The sequence below is a fragment of the Tachyglossus aculeatus genome, chromosome 26 (genome assembly GCF_015852505.1).
Source record: "Tachyglossus aculeatus isolate mTacAcu1 chromosome 26, mTacAcu1.pri, whole genome shotgun sequence".
Lineage (NCBI taxonomy): Eukaryota > Metazoa > Chordata > Mammalia > Monotremata > Tachyglossidae > Tachyglossus > Tachyglossus aculeatus.
This window is the reverse complement of record NC_052091.1, coordinates 11,803,765-11,820,777: the sequence shown is the minus strand read 5'-3', so window position 1 is coordinate 11,820,777 and position 17,013 is coordinate 11,803,765. Positions and strand designations below refer to the sequence as shown.

The 17,013-nt window shown below is 47.0% G+C and overlaps 1 protein-coding gene across 1 annotated transcript in view; it reads right to left on the bottom strand.

Moving 5' to 3' along the window:
* The window catches only part of ADAMTS7 (ADAM metallopeptidase with thrombospondin type 1 motif 7), a 112,245-nt gene that overhangs the window by 71,160 nt on the left and 24,072 nt on the right, over positions 1–17,013 (bottom strand). The window contains exons 4-7 of the mRNA XM_038767000.1: positions 15,287–15,370; positions 14,200–14,324; positions 9,944–10,093; positions 7,612–7,755 (exon numbers count right to left, since the gene is read on the bottom strand). Coding sequence (XP_038622928.1) covers positions 7,612–7,755; positions 9,944–10,093; positions 14,200–14,324; positions 15,287–15,370 — 503 coding nt within the window. The remainder of the gene's footprint in view (positions 1–7,611; positions 7,756–9,943; positions 10,094–14,199; positions 14,325–15,286; positions 15,371–17,013) is intronic.

Below are 17,013 nucleotides of genomic sequence, written 5' to 3'. Positions count from 1 at the left end.
AGCTCTGTGTGGGACAAGTACTGTCTGACCTGATTATCTTGTATCTTCCCCAGTACTTATTAGAACAGCTCCTGACACATAGTAAGTGCTTAATAAATTCCATCATTATCATTATTGTTATTACCATCACTGTACAATATTATAGAGTTGGTAGACAAGTTCCTTGACCCCTAAAGCATTTACAGTCTAGGTGAGGAGACAGGTATCAAAATCAACTAATTTTGGGAATGTTCATAAGTGCTGATGGTGGGGTGAACATCAAGTTATTGAAGGGTACAACCCCAAGTGCATAGGCAATGCAAAAGGGAGAGAGGGTACAGGAAAAGAGGGCTTAATTGGGCAAGGCCTCTCGGAACAGATGTGAGGCTTGGAAGGTGGGGAGAGTGGTGGTCTGTCATATATGAAGGAAGAGGGGGTTCCAGGCCAGAGGGAGGAAGTGGGCAAGGGGTCGGTGGTGAGACAGATGAGATCGAGATATGGTGATTAAGTTGGTGTTAGAGGAACAAAGTGTGAGGACTAGGCTGTAGTAGGAAGGTATGATAATAATAATAATAATAATAATGGTATTTGATAAGTGCTTACTATGTGTCAGGTACTGTACTAAGCACTGGGGTGGAAACGAGCAAATTGGGTTGGACACAGTCCCTGTTCCATGTGGGGCTCACAGTCTTAATCCCCATTTTACAGTTGAGGTAACTGAGGTCCAGAGAAGTGAAGTGACTTGCCCAAAGTCACACAGCAGACAAGTGACAGAGCCGGGATTAGAACCTATGACCCGATTGAGTGCTTTAAAACAGATGATAAGGAATTTCTGTTTTATGGAGAGGTGAATGGGCAACCAATGGAGTTCTTGATGCGTGAGGAATGCTTATAGCGCAGTGGCTATTTAAGTGGAAATGGGAAGCAGGGCAAATCCCACACCCTTAGGCTGGGAGTCCCTTTTGGGACAGGGACTGTATCCAACGTGATTATCCTGTACCCACCCCAGGCCTTAGCTCAATGCTTGGCACACAGTTTGCACTCAATAAATATCACAATACGATGATGATGATCCAGCGTGCTTTCAAAATAGTGAGCTAATAAAAATTATGTCAATATTAAGCACTTACCATGTGCTTAGGCCCTGAGGCAGATATAAAGTTTTGCCCCAGGACACAGTCCCTGTCCCACATCAGGCTAATTTATCCCCAATTTACAGATGAGGATGAGGATGCCCAGAGAGGTTAAATGATTTGCCCAAGGTCACATAGCAGTCAAGTGGCTGAACAAGGACTAGAACTCAGGTCTCCTGACTCCCAGTCCCAAGCTCTTTCCACTAGGGGACACAGCCTCCCACCCCACACACTTCTTGATGCACTTGGGGTTTCCAATCAGTAGCCCTCATCGCTTAACTCTCACTCGCTCGAGGAGTCATTTCAGCTCAAAAACGGTAGCTTTGTTCTCAGAGGACCCGGTGTTGTGGGAGAATTGGTATGGTAACCTTTGATCTGAGGGAAATGAATGGGTTTGGGTGTAGTGGTTCAAAAATACCACAGTGACTGACATTTTGGGATACAAATCCCTATATTATTGGTATCTCCTCCCATCGCAGAATACTTTCCACCCTGGCCACTCACTGGTATTTTACTGAATTAAAGCCATGTGAAGTTGCCAAAAACACACAGAAACACTAAATATAGTACCGTTTGGTCTGGTAAGGCCAAGGTAGAGGCTGGGGAGTGTAGTGGCACCAGACTGCACACATGCAACCCAATCATTTGAATCAGAGAAGCTGCATGGCTTAGTGGAAAGAGTCACGTGGCTTGGGAGTCAGAGGTCGTGGGTTCTAATCCCGGCTCTGCCACTTAGCTGTGTGACTTTGGGTAAATCACTTAACTTCTCTGTGCCTCAGTTACTTCACCTGTAAAATGAGGATTAAGACTGTGAGCCCCACATGAGACAACCTGATTACACGGTATCTACCCCAGCACTTAGAATAATGCTTGGCATGTAGTAAATGCTTAACGAACACCATTATTATTATTATTTCTTCCTACACCAAATTCTCTTGCAGCAACTTGTGGATCCGGCTGTACACTGGAATTGACTTGTGCTGTGGGGAGAACATTTCCTACTACTTCCATCATGCTATATCCGAATCACAGAGTGAAAACTCATGCCGTAGCAGAAGCAGTGTGGCCTAGTGGAAGGAGCAAAGGCTTGGGAGTCAGAGGATATGGGTTCTAATGCCAGCTCTGCCACATATCTGCTGTTTGACCTTGGGCAAGTAACTTCACTTTTCTGGGCCTCAGTTCCCTTATCAGTAAAATGAGGATTAAGACTGTGATCCCCATGTTGGACAGGGACTGTGTCCAACCTGATTACCTTGTATCTACCCCAGGTCTTAGAATAGCGCTTGGCACACAGTAAGTGCTTAACAAATACCAGTTATTATTATTATCAGACAGTCCTGCACGTGGGTTTCCCTGGGTTATACTGTGCCCTCTCCTTCTCCCCTGCTAGCCGCCAGAGAGGGGTGGGACTGGATGCCCATCTCCTTTGCCAGGGCTCCTGTCCTGCCTTAGTGGAACTAATGTTTCCTTCAATTTCTTCCATGCTTCCATGTTTTCCCTGTTGCGTCCCAAAGGACCACTCCTCAGGCTTGTTTCAGGTCACCAGTCGGATGGATGGAGACGCCAGCCAAGAAAGTACACAAAACCGGAAACAAGTGTGGGCTGAGGGTGAGAATAATGATTCCAGCCTTCTGGGGACGTCTTGGGACAGCGCTCTGAGGGGAGGGGAACGTGGCTGGACTCCAGCCCAGATCACTGGCGATGAAATCTCTTGACCCCAGACCCGGGCAAACTACAAAAATAACCTCTGTCCTACAGAGGTTTCCTCAGAAAGCCACAACATTGCCTTGGTTCCTTTCTTGTGCAGACTCTTTGGAACCTTGATCAAACAAGGCAAAAATCTCAAGAAAGAGCTCCCTTCTGACAGAACTTCAGCATTCCTTTTCTCTTTGACTAGGCTCTTCTTCAGGAATCAAAAGTCTCATTTCTAAAAGCCATAAGATCCCATCTCAGGGATTAGGGGGCCAAGAAGACTAGCCTAGAATCAAGCAATAGTATTTTTTTGTGGTATTTATTGAGTGCTTACCATGTGCTAAGCACTGTACTAAGTGCTGGGGTAGGTACAAGCTAAATACAAGCTAATCAGGTTGACACAGTCCCTGTCCCGTATAGGGCTCACAGTCTTAAACCCCATTTTACAGATGAGGTAACTGAGGCACAGAGATATGAAGTGATTGGCCCGAAGTCACTCAGCGGACAAGTAGCAGAACTGAGTGCCTGCCGTATGATAAGCACTGTATTAAGTGCTTGGAAGAGTACAGTAGAGTTAGTAATCATGAACTCTGCCCTCAAGGATCTTATAATCTATTGTGTGAAGATCACAGTACCAAGTACTTGGGAAAGTACAGCAGAGTTAGTAGACATTAGAAGCAGAGTGGCCTAGTGGAAGGAGCATGGGCCTGGGAGTCAGAGGACCTGGGTTCTAATCCCAGTTCTGCCAAATGCTTGCTGTGTGACCTTGGGCAAGTCACTTAACTTCTCTGGGCATCAGTTCCCTAATCTATAAAATGGGAATTAAGACTGTGAGGCCTATGTGGGACAGGACTGTGTCCAACCCAATTATCTTGTATCTACCCCAGTGCTTAGAACAGTGCCTGGCATACAGTAAGAGCTTTACAAATACCATCATTATTATTATTACTATTATTAATAATACCATCCAGGGGGGCTTTTTTTGTTCCATCTGCCTCTGGGCCCAAAGGCAGACCCGACCAGTGGTCATAAGTCATCCTAGGCCCCACAAGCCAAGTGGTTCTGAGCCAGGGGGCCGAAACTCCAACTCACTACTCTCATCATGACTCATCACTCTCCCCACCTTCAAAGCCTTCTTCAAGGCACATCTCCTCCAAGAGGCCTTCCCTGACTAAGCCCTCATCTCCTTTTCTCCCACTCCCTTCTGCATCCCCCTTGCACTTGGATTTGCACCCTCACTCAGTCCCACAGCACTTATGCACTTATTCATAATTCATTCATTTATACTCATGTCTGTCATTTCCCTCTCTAAACTGTAAGCTCACTGTGGGCTGGGAATGTGCCAATCAACTCTGTAACACTGTACTCTCCCAGGTGCTTTAGTAAAGTTCTCTGCACATGGTAAGTGCTCAGTAAGTACTGTTGAGTGACTGATTGACTCTCCATTGCCTCGTGGCCTTCTGAGGCCCCCGTCTCAGCTCGAATCATTCTGGCCAAATCAGCTGATTAATCAGTCAATCAATCAGTGTATTTATTGAGCACTTACTATGTTGCAAAGCCCTGTGCTAAGCATTTGGGAGAGCAAGGTACAACAGAATTAGCAAACAAGCCGCTCTTCACTTGCACCAAAATGATCCACATTATGGCTTGCCTTAGCTTTGGACAGCCTGTCTCACACTAGTGAGGCAAAGTGTGTATGTGTGTGAGCGTGTGTGTGTGTGTGTGTGTGTGTGTGTGTGTGTGTAGGGGGGTGGGGGGGAGTCAGAACCCCCAAACCCCAGATTTACATTCTTGTTCAGACTTACCCAGACATTAGGAACATATCAGTCTTTGGTTGTTTCCCTGTGTTCTGCTTTGTAAAGAACCGCCATCAATTGCCTCACTTTAGTTTCACTCTTACATTGACCCGCTCTCTTTTTTGCAAATGATTCTGATAATTGAGTCTCCCCCAAAATGCACTTGACTTTATTTATGCAACCATTTCCTAAGAGAGGAAGGAAGTGGAGTTTTTTGGCCCGAAATACCCAAATAAAGGAGGCCATGGTGTAATTTTAGCCTCAATCACTTGAATAATCTACCCAGTTAGCAGCTTCTGTTAGGCAGTTTGATTTTTCCCAAGATCACAGGGTTTGATCTTTTCTCAAACAAAACCACCACCCTCAGCAACAACCATAAACCAGGAAGAAAACCAGACTGGCAGAAGAAGGAGGTTTTCTTTGGTTTACCTCCATCAAAGCCAAGGCAGCCATTTGCAAATGAACCAAGGGCATCCTTCCCAAAAGTCCATCAGGAATAAATGGAAGGTCGATTTTGGCAAAGTGGTGCTGTTGTGTACCTTGGTCACCCCACCGGGAACGTTTGGGCAAATCTTCCCTGCGGGCTGGAGGTCTGGAGCCAGCCATCTGATGGCTTGAAGCTGGTTGTTTCTTTCCGTGCCCTAACTTCTGGCTTTAATTTTAGCCCAGCCATGCTGCTCTTAATAATAATAATTGTGGCATTTATTATGGTATTTTAAGCCCTATGTGCCAGGGTATTTGTTAAGCACTTATTATGTGCCAGGCACTGTACTAAGCACTGGTGCGGATACACTAACAAATCAAGTTGGACATAGTACCTACCCACTTGGGGCTCACAGTCTCCATCCCCATTTTAGAGATGAGGTAACTGAGGTCCAGAGAAGTGAAGTGATTTGCCCAAGGCCTCACAGCAGTTAAAGTAGCAGAGCTGGGATTAAAACGCATGACCTTCTGACACCCAGGCCCATGCTCTATCCACTATTTCATGCTGCTTCCAGGTTCAGTTGCAGTATTTAGGTTAAGCCCAAGAAAGAATTTCCTGATTGCTGCACATTCTGAGATACAGAAATAGTGGTGGACAGACTCAATCAGTCAATCAATCATATTTATTGAGCACTTACTGTGTGCACAACAGTGTACTAAACACTTGGGAGAGTACGATAAGAACAAGGGGCCTAGGTGCCAATGGCTTGTACGTGAGGAAGTGCTTACTTAGGGACTGTTGCCTTGGCTGAGGGGCAGAGAGAGAAGCACGTCAACTATCCAGACACATCTGCCTCTGGTTAGCCCAGCCTGGTTGTGTTCCTGAGGACCCGCCCTACCCTTCCGACATCTGAATCAAGACGTTCCCTGATCTGGGGCCCAGGGTGTGAGGAGAGACGTTGTGAGCCTGGGGCTGCCAAAACAGAAGGCTGCCAAAACAGTCCCGAGCTTGCTAAAGCGGAAAGCTAGGGTCTAAAGCAGTGGCAGGGAATCTTTCAGCCCTTCCCACTTGCTATGCGGCCCCTGAGCTCTACAAAACTGTTTAGTTCATGTTTTCCCACTCCTCAAGAAACTCCAGTGGTTGCCCATTCACCTCCGCAACAAGTGGAAACTCCGTACCATTGGCTTTAAAGCATACAATCACCTCGCCCCCTCCTACCTCACCTCTCTGATTTCCTACTATGACCCCCCCCGAACACTTCACTCTAATACCAACCTACTCACTGTACCTCGATTTCATCTATCTCTCTGCTGATCTCTCACTTATAGCCTGTCTCTGGCCTGGAAGTCCCTCCCTCTTCATATCTGACAGACGATCACTCTCCCCACCTTTAAGGCTTTATTAAAAGCACATCTCTTCAACAGGGCTTCCCCAACTAAGCCCTCTTTTCCTCCTCATTCCTTTCTCTGTTGCCCTTGCATTTAGATTTGTACCCTTTATTCAACTCCCCTCCAGCCCCAGAGTACTTATGTACATATCCATAATTCATTTATGTGGGCAGGGAATATGTCTACCAACTTTGTTACACTGTATTATTCTCCAAGCACTCAAAAAACATGATTAATTGATTCCATGTCCTTGCAGGTGGAATTCAGACCCCCATCAGGGATAAAAAATTTTCATTTTGCAAGTCAGGGGTGAAATTGAGGAGGGGATTGTAGCGGGGATGGGAGGGAGAAGGGGATGGGCTTCAGAGCTAAGAGGCTGCCATTTTGGGCTTTTTCTGCGCTGACTGAAGATTTTCAGGCTGCGTGAGAGACCTGGAATGAGAGAATCTGGGAATCCAACTCAGCTGTGGGAGAGAAGTCCGCTGCCTCCCATTGCCCTCCGTGGAGCTGGTTCCTGGGACCCCCAAACATGTCACGGGAATTTTGAGGGGCACCAATTCCCTCCTCCATTGGTGAAACTGCAGACAGGCTGGGGGTACAGAAGGGTGGAGCACAGAGCTCAGAGCAGTGTCCAAGACCGTGGAGAGACCGAGGACAAAGCCCAGGGCAGTGTACACTATCAGCCCAGCACATGGGGAGCCCAGTGGGAACAAGCTGAAGCTAGTATCTTCCAGGGGACAGAAAGAAGGACAGCCTAGAAAGAGAAAAAGGAAGCCTTCCTGGCTGGTGGAGTTCTCCCTGCCCCTACCCTGTTCCTTGCTGGCTCTTATGACAATGATAATAATAACCATAATAAGTGTGATATTTGTTAAGTGCTTACTATGTGCCACCCACTGTACTGAGTGCTGGGGAAGATATAAGAATCGGGTTGGACACGGTCCCTGTCTCACCTGAGGCTCATAGTCTAAGTAGGAGGGAGATGAGCCTTGAATCCCCATTTTACAGATGAAGAAACTGAGGCATGGAGAAGAAAAGTGACCTGCCCCAGTATACCCAACAGACAAGTGGCAGAGCAGGGATTAGAACCCAGGACCTCCGACTCCCAGGCCCATGTTCTTCCCACTGGGACATGCTGCTTCCCTCATGAGACAGGGAGGAGGAGGGGCCATCTTAGAGAGAAGCGGGAGGGGTGGACTTACTCGAGGAACCGTGTGACGTACTCGCGGCTGCAGCGGGACCAGGTGAGTGGAGAGGTGTCATACAGGAGCTGTGGAGACATGATGAAAGGTCTTTTCCCAACTGGTTCACAGTCATTGCCGCTTCCGTCATGCTGAATGCCAAAACTGTGTAAGAGCACAGGCCCACGAAGGGAGAGGTGAGCTGGGGGGCAGGCAGGCTGGCCCTTCATTTCTTAGCATTTTCACATGAACACTTATCAGCGATAGTTGTTGGCTCCCCAAGGATCTGGTGAGCCCCGCCGAGCAAGCTGGGCAAGTTCCCAGGATGCCAGCGTCGAAGACTGGGGCGCTTCTCATGTGACCTCCCCAGGCAGAGGGCTGGAGGGGCTGTCGTCCCCCCCTCAGAGACCCCCCTGATTCCCCGGAGCTAGTCCACCCCCTAAAATGGCTGAAATGGGAGTGACGGCCTTTTGTTGATGCAGAGATTTCTCCACTTTGGCTCTGACTGTGGCCAGAGGTGTTTAGTACAGTGGTGCTTCCCATGGGTGCTGAGCCTCGTTCCCAGATTTCGCGGCTCTCAGGGACTAAACCAGAGCGGTGTTTAGGAGGCCAAAGCTAAGGAGAACCGAGGAGGAGGGCGACACTGCAGTGGGGGGGATTTCCGTTAGATGGAAGGAAACGCTTTCCGGCAGGGAGGGTGGTCCAATGGAAAATGGGTGCCTTTCTGGCCAGGGTGATCTGATGTGCTCCCGGCCAGAGGTGGTGGGGTCGAGGGGAAAAGGGGGCGCAGAACTTGTCAGGGCCCCTCTAGCCTCAGAAGTTCACAATTCAGAGATATAATCTGGGAGGATCTAGCCTCAAGCCTCTTGCAAGTTTTTTTTAATGGTATTTGTTACGTACTTAATATGTGTCAAATGCTGTTCTTAGTGCTGTTTAGGTACAAGTTGATTAGGTCAGATACAGTCCCTGCCCTGCATGGGGATCACAGTTTAAATAAGAGGGAGAACAGATATTTAATCCCCATTTCAGAGATGAGGAAACTGAGGTACATAGAAGTGAAGTGATTTCATTCAATCATATTTACTGAGCGCTTACTGTGTGCAGAGCACTGTCCTAAGTGCTTGGGTTCTAATTCCAGCTCTGCCCCATTTCAGAGATGAGGAAACTGAGGTACAGAGAAGTGAACTGATTTGGAGGTTCTGATTCCAGCTCTGCCACTTGCCTGCCGTGTAACCTTGAGCAAGTCATTTAACTTCCCTAGGTTTCAGTTTCCTCACCTGTAAAATGGGGACTCAATACCTGTAAGACAGGGACTGTTTTTGATCAATTTTGAGCCTATCCCAGTATTTAGTACAGTACCTGGCACATAATAAGTGCTCAATGAATGCCACGATTTAAAATTTTTATCACTGAAGACAACAACTGGACTTTTCAGGGGAGCTGGAATTTTCTCGCCTGATCTATCTGGGTTGTCAGTGGCTGGTATAATGCTAACAAATTAGGTACTTTAGGCCAAAAATGCACCTAGACCTGAATCATCAAAAAATATATAAAAAGAAGAAACATATCTCTGAAGTATATGGTTATTTCAGGTTAATATGTGGACCCAAATTGTCCAGATAATTGCTAGTGTAGACTAAGTATGTCTCAAGTAGTCCCAAATTCACAAGAAAATAACCCCAAATTCACAACCGCATCTTCCAGTTTCCTTTCACTGGATCTATTCAGCCATTTGATGCTTTTTTTTGTTGTTTTGCCAGTCAAACCATTTTCATGTCTAGAGAAAAAAGTTTTGGGGAAGTCCTCCTGCTTTCCTCCTGGAAGCTAATTAATTAATTACGGTATTTATTAAGCGCTGACTGAGCACCAAGCACCGCGTTAAGCTCTAGTTGCCAGGGCCAAGTCTCTCCCAGGACTTCCCAAGGGGATGTTGCTCGCAATTGATGAAAAGCATTTGGCGGCCAAAACGTGAAATGGAAGTAGGAAATGTTGGCTCCAGCCTGGGTGTGAGACATTGTCTTAAGGACTAAAAGAGAAAACAGGGAGAACGTTGGCAGATAAGAGCCTGAGTCTGCTAGTTACTCAAAAGCCAGGCCAAAGACCAGATCTCTTTTAATGGCAAACATTCGTGTCAGATCAGAGCCTGGGTTGGCTGAAGAGATTGGCGATATGGAACCAGCCAGCACAAGTAAACCTCACCCCCTGAGGCCACCCGGGTCTGCGGGAAAACCATTCCGCTCCCCTGGTCGGGCTCGCCGCCTGATTCCTCAGCCCTCTTCCGGCTTCACAGCTCCCTCTCACCCCCCAGCAGGAGCAGCATGGGGCTTGGGGAGAAGTTGAGGAGACTCAGTACCTGTGGCCTAGTTCGTGGGCCACGGTGAAGGCCAGTGGGAGACCCGTGTCCTCATTGATATTGCAGCTTCTGTGGGGCTGGCACATCCCCGAGACATGAGACAGGCCCAGTGTCTCGCACGGCTTGTTCATCGCGGCGCAGATGTCTTTCCTGTGACATTGGGAGAAATGTGGCCAGTCAGTAGCTTGGACAAATATGCCCTTTTCCTCGCTAGCTCTACATGTGGCTGCTGCCTGGGGGTGCTGGGACAGATTCAGCCAGGTGCTTGATTTGGGTCAGGGGACTAGGTAAAGCCTATGTTGTGGTGGACAGGAAGGTCAGCAGGAATAATTTCTGATGCCCTTGGGGCTTCCTCCCGAGGACATCTGGGAAGAGAAAAATGCTGTTTCCATCAGCACATCCAAGTTGCATAAATCCAATGGTCACCCTTAACACTTTAGAGATTTTATCTCTCTCCTCTATAGTTATGAATAAAAATAATATTCATAATACTGGGCAAGTCAATTTCTCTGTGCCTCAGTTACCTCATCTGGAAAATGGGGATTAAGACTGTGAGCCCTATGTGGGACAGGGACTGTGTCCAATCTGATTTAACCTGAAAGTGAGGCCCAGTGAAGTGACTTGCACAAGGCTACACACAGTTGGGTTTTGAATCCAGGTCCTCTGATACCCAGAACTGTGCCCTTTCCGTTAGGCCCTGCTACTTCTGTGACTGTGAATCATTACATTCAATATCCCAGAACAGGGCTGATGTTCTCAGATGATGTGAACCTGTTGTTGGGTAGGGACAGTCTATATGTTGCTGAATTGTACTTTCCAAGCACTTAGAACAGTGCTTTGCACACAGTAAGTGCTCAGTAAATATGATTGAATGAATCTACCCCAGAGCTCAATACAATGTGTGGCACATAGTAAGCACTTAACAAATACCAAATAATAATAATAATAATAATAATAATGGTATTCACTGGGTGTACTGGGTGCTTTGGGTTAGCGCTTGAGAATGAACACCAGAAGCAAAAGACCCAATCCCTGCCCTCAGGGAGCTTTCACTCCTCTGAGGGAGACAGACCTAAACAAATTTGCAAATAATGGAAGCAGAATGAATAAAAGAATATAGAATTGAATTGACATATTAACAGAAGTACTGAGGATCGGTAGTAAATGAATGCCTGTTTAGACATGGTGAGTCATAAAATGGCCATTGTGTTTGACCTCATGGATTTGTGAGAAGCAGCATGGCTCAGTGGAAAGAGCCCGGGCTTGGGAGTCAGAGGTCATGGGTTCTAATCCTGGCTCTGCCATATGTCTGCTGTGTGACCTTGGGCAAGTCACTTAACTTCTCTGAGCCCCAGTTCCCTCATCTGTAAAATGGGGATTAAGACTGTGAACCCCATGTGGGGCAACCTGATTACCTTGTATCCTCCACAGCTGTTAGAACAGTGCTTTGCACATAGTAAGCGCTTAACAAATGCCATCATTATTATTATTATTTGTGGGGCATCCACTTTCAACCAGAGGAAAGAATGGGGAAAATAGAGCGCCTTAACCAGTAAATATGGTACTCCTGAAAGGCCCTGGCCTCTATGCAGGTGTTTGTAGTTTTCTTTTCCCCCAGCTGCTCCTCAAAAATTCAGTAACACAGCTGTCTAAGAAGCCCAGTAAGGACAACAACAAAAGAGCCTAATTGGGTTTCTTCTCCAATCGGAAACTTGGCCATGTGTTTGAGGTATACATGCTATTCTAACTAGTATCATTGAAAGGCATGGGGCCAGGTTGCTTAATCACTTTAACCAGCCCAGGAACTCAGCAATCTCCAAATATCCGCCCAGTCTGCGTTGTCTCATTCGCCCTGGAAAAGACATTTATTTTGGAAAACTGGAGTGAGGAAGGAGGAGGAGGAGGTCAGAAAGCAACCTGTGGTGGAGCCCACAGCCTGGGCAACATCCTCCTAATATGCTGAGTTTGGAGAAGAAATGGCAGGCCTGTGTGGTGGGAGGATAGGGTGGGGAACTTCAGGCTTCAGACTGGACAGGAGCTGGGATGGTAGGAGGTGAGAGGTGTCAGGGGGAGGCCAAGAATAGGCAAAGCTCCTGGCATAATGCATAAAGAAGTCTCAGAACTGACCCAAGTGGGGATCCACAGAAGACCGGAATGAGCAAGGAGCAAAAGGTCAGAGGACTTGGGTTCTAACCCCAGCTCCTCCACTTGTCTGCTGTGTTATCTTGGGTGAGTCACTTAACTTCTCTGCACCTCAGTTACCTCATCTGTAAAATGGGGAGTAAGACTGTGAGCCCAACAAGGGACATGGACTGTATCCAACCTGATTACTCCAGTGCTTGGTACAGTGCCTGGAGTGTAGTAAGTGCTTAACTTACTACTAAGCAGCGTGGCTCAGTGGAAAGAGCACAGGCTTGGGAGTCAGAGGTCATGGGTTTTAATCCCAGCTCGGCCACTTGTCAGCTGTGTGACTTTGACCAAGTCACTTAACTTCTCTGTGCCTCAGTTGCCTCGTCTGTAAAATGGGGATTAAGACTGTGAGCCCCACAAGGGACAACCTGATTACCTTGTATCTTCCCCAGTGCTTAGCACAGTGCTTGGCACATACTAAGCACTTAGCAAATACCATCATTATTATTAATGAATATTACTAAAAAAAAAGACCAGATGAACAGTAACTAAAGGTAATTAACCGGAGAAGAGCCATTTGCTACAGAGGCGTGTAAGAAGGCAGAGAACTAGAGACTAAGCTAGAGAAGCAGCATAGCCTAGAGGACAGAGCACAGGCGTGGGACTCAGAAGGACCGTGGGGAATAAGACTGTGAGCCCCAAGTGGGATGTGGACTGTGTCCAAACTGATTCAAAGGAGGAAACCTGGGTGTGGAGCATGAAAACCTAGGCCAATTGTGCAGTCAGAGGCATTCTGCCCCTGATTCCATGCATTCGGGAGACCTTCCTTAACTAAGCTCTCATTTCCTCTTTTCCCACTCCTTCCTGTGTCATCCTTGTTCTTGGATTTGCTCCCTTTTTCACCCCTCCATCAGCCCCACAGCACTGATGTACATGTCCATAATTTATTTATTTATATTACTGTCTGTCTCCTTCTCTAGACTGTACGCTCTTTGTGGGCAAGGAATGTTCTACCAACTCTGTTGTGTTGTACTCTCCCAAGTGCTTATTACAGTGCTCTGGTTAGAGTGAGTGACCAATGAATACAACTGACTGATTGGTTTGGGAATGGGCCAGAAAGCTTTTCCTTTTTGAGGAGGGCTTCAGCTGGGACATCATTGCCTCAGTGGGACTAGGAACTTTTTTTAACCCTCCTATATGCCCATCAGCTCCTGAAGAGCAGGAGGGTTTGCACCTTATGTAGCTAAGGCATCCTTGATTCTGCTCCTGGGCATTTATCTGCCACTTGAGGCTGTGAATATGCATGAACTTCAAGTACCTCCAGTAGTTGTCCATCGACCTCTGCATCAAACAGAAACTCCTTACCACTGGCTTTAAAGCACTCAATCTCCTTGCCCCCTCCTACCTTACCTCTCTGATTTCCTACTTCAACCAAGCCCGCACAATTCGCTCCTCTGATGCCAACCTACTCATTGTACTTGGATCATGTCTGTCTCATTCATTCAATCGTATTTATTGAGCACTTACTGTGTGCAGAGCACTGTACTAAACACTTGGGAAGTACAAGTTGGCAACATATAGAGATGGTGCCTACCCAACAGCGGGCTCACAGTCTAGAAGACTCACCACCAACCCCTCATTTACATCCTCCCTCTGTCCTGGAAGTCCTTCCCTCTTGATATCCGACAATTACTCTTCCCACCTTCAAAATCTTATTAATAATAATGATAGCATTTATTAAGCACTTACTATGTGCAAAGCACTGTTCTAAGCGCTAGGGAAGTTACAAGGTGATCAGGTTGTCCCACTGGGGGCTCACAGTCTTCATCCCCATTTTACAGATGAGTTGACTGAGGCCCAGAGAAGTGAAGTGACTTGCCCAAAGTCATACAGCTGACAAGTGGTGGAGCCGGGTGGGACGGAAAGGGAGAGGGGGATGGAGAAAGGAAGAGGGAGAAGGAGATGTAGGGAGGAAGAAGAAAGAGGAGAGGGGGAAGATAGAAGGAAGGGAGGAAAGAAGGGGAGGGAAAGGAGAGGAGAAGGAAAAGGAGCAGGAGGAGGAAATGGCAGAGGTGGAGGAGAAAAAGAATTGAGATCCTGACCCATCTCCAGCCAGCCGGCATTACCTCGTGAGCAGGACGGCCACATCGTGATGCTGAGGGTGAGAATCACTCTTCATGTTGATGTTTTTCTGCCATTTGCAAAAGCTTTTCAAGGTGTTGTCGGCATGGTGGCTGATCTTCAAGTCCACCTGGGGGAAAAAAGAAGCCCATTTTTACAACCTTGCAGGCATGTTCAGGAAGGTTTCCCAGTTGCAAAGCCTTCGGCAGCTCTCCAAGGTAAATGAGCTGGCTGACCTAAGGAGCAGGCGAAGGAGGGTGAAATTGGGGCTGCGGTGCAAGCACTCCATTTTCTTCTGGTTCTTCCTGGCCTGCAGCCCGACTTCTTCCCAGCCCTTGGCCTGGGGGGTGCATGTTTATTTTCATGGCCAGATTGAAGCCAAGTGACCTAGTGGAGAGTGCCCAGGCCCGGTAACTAGATGGATCTGGGTGCTAATCCTGGTTCCACCACTTGTCTGCTTTGTGACCTTGGGCCAGTCACTTAACTTCTCATTGCTTCAATTACCTCATCTGTAAAATAGGGATTAAGACTGTGAGCTTCATGAGGGACAGGAACTGTGTCCAACCTGATTAACAAATACCACAGTTATTATTATTATTCAGCAGCCTGTAATCCCGGCCCAGTCACCCATCATACATTTGCTTCAGGCAGCCAGCTCTTTATCATTATTATTATTATTAATAATAATCATAATAATAACAATAGTACTTACTATGTGCCAAGCACTTTTCTTAGAACTGGGGTAGATATAAGTTAATCAAGTTAGACACAATACCTGTCCCACAAGGGGCCCATACTCATCATTTCCATTACAGACGAAGTAACTGAGGCCCAGAGAAATGAAGTGACTTGTCCAAGGTCACACAGCAGACATGTGGTGGAGCTTAGATTAGAACCCAGGTCCTTCTGACTCCCAGGCCTGTGGTCTATCCACTAAGCCATGCCACTTCTCTTCCCACTCTTCGATCCCTGAGCCAGGAAGGGAAGTGTGAGTTGGAATGGGAGCTCTGGAGAGGAGGGAAGCAGAACCGGAGTGGTCCCCAAGGGCAAGGGCATCAGCATTATTGGGGAGGCTTTCCACTTCTCGCTCACCTCATCGTCTTCTAACAAGACCAGGCGCACGAGGGCAATGTTGATGGGGTTCCCGATGCTAGAGTCTTGGAATAGTCCAGCCACCTGTTCAGAGGAAGGAGAAAAAAACAGCGGTCAGGCGGGAAGACACTCTTACCCACAGTGCTCTTTGGGCGGAAGGACAAATCCAAGTGGATATGGCGGTCAAGATGCCCTCTGGCTCTGCCCAGATTTTCCCTGGTTCCCCCTTCCCCACCATCCTCTCTTTCCTCTGTTTCCTATCTTACTGGGTCTCTTCCAGCAGCTTACCCCCAGGTACAAAAGTCCCACTGAAATGGAGACAACAGGTGGGCCAAAGCCTATCCAATAGACCCCTCTGACCAATTCCATGACCTCATTTCCTCTACGTTTCCATGACTTTCTGAGGCCCTGAGCCTGAGGGTCATTATTGAGTTTCCTGACTAGACTGTCTAACTTCAAATCTGAAATGATTCCCATTTGTCAGGCAGCAGGACTCTCGCTTCCGTAAATTAATCCATAATGTTTATTGACTGCTGTCTCTGTGCAGAGCACTGTTCGCAGCACTTGGGAGAGTTAAATCATGATATTAGACATGATCCCTGCCCTCAAGGAGCTTGCAATCTAGTGTGGGAGGCAGATATTAAAATGAATGATAGGAGGAAGCTGTAGAGAATATAAATTGAAACGTAAGTGTTATAAGGGTGGGGGCAAGTACCCAAGTGCTTAGGTGACACAGAAGTGATGAAGTAGCAGCCGGCAGGAAAATTGGTAGGAAGATAATAGATGAATCAGGGAAGGCTTCCTGGGGGAACTGAGATTTCAGAAGAATTTAGAAGATGGGAAGAGCAGAGGTCTGCCTGACGTGAAGTGGGAAAGAGTTCAGGGCAGGAAGGAGGATTTCCTTTTTCACCATATGTACAACAAGCCCATTTTGAATAGGGAATATGCCCGCTGGCTTACTGAACCACAGAAATCCCCTAAAATGAGCCAAAGCAGGAAGGAATGTGGTGAGTCAGTCCAGCTATCCCTGCCCAGAACTTTGGGTCCCACTAAATATTCCTAAATATTCTCTCTTGAACTTGGCAGTAAAAAGGAATTTCCTGAGAATAAGCACCCCTCTTCTATTTTGCATTCCTTAATCTCTCTCTCTCTGAGAAATAGCACTCCACCTGCCACCTCCATTTCTATGTGGATATCTAGATATATACATATATTTAGCTACAGACATATATATTTGTGAGAGCAGCATGGCCTAGTGGATAGAGCATGTGTCTGGGACTCAGACCAGGTTCCAATCCCAGCTCTGCAACTTTTCTGCTGTGTGACTTTGGGCATGTCTCTTCACTTCTCTGTGTTACAGTTACCTCATCTAGAAAATGGGCATTAAGACTGTGAGCCCTATGTGGGACAGGGACCGGGTCCAACCTGATTAGCCTGTTTCCACCCCAAGAGCTTAGTACAGTGCCTGGCACATAGTAAGCATGTAACAAACACCATAAATATCATAGATAGATTTATATAGAGGTAGAGATAAATGTCAGGTTTATATATATTTATAGAAATAAATTTATAGAGGAAATGTCTAGAGGGAACTGACAGTCCAGAAGGTATATATACATATATATACCTCTAGGCAGTAAGCTCCTTGTGGGCTGGGAACATGTCTACCAACTTGGTGATATTGTACTCTCCCAAGCACTTGGTACAGTGTTCTGCACATGATAAGC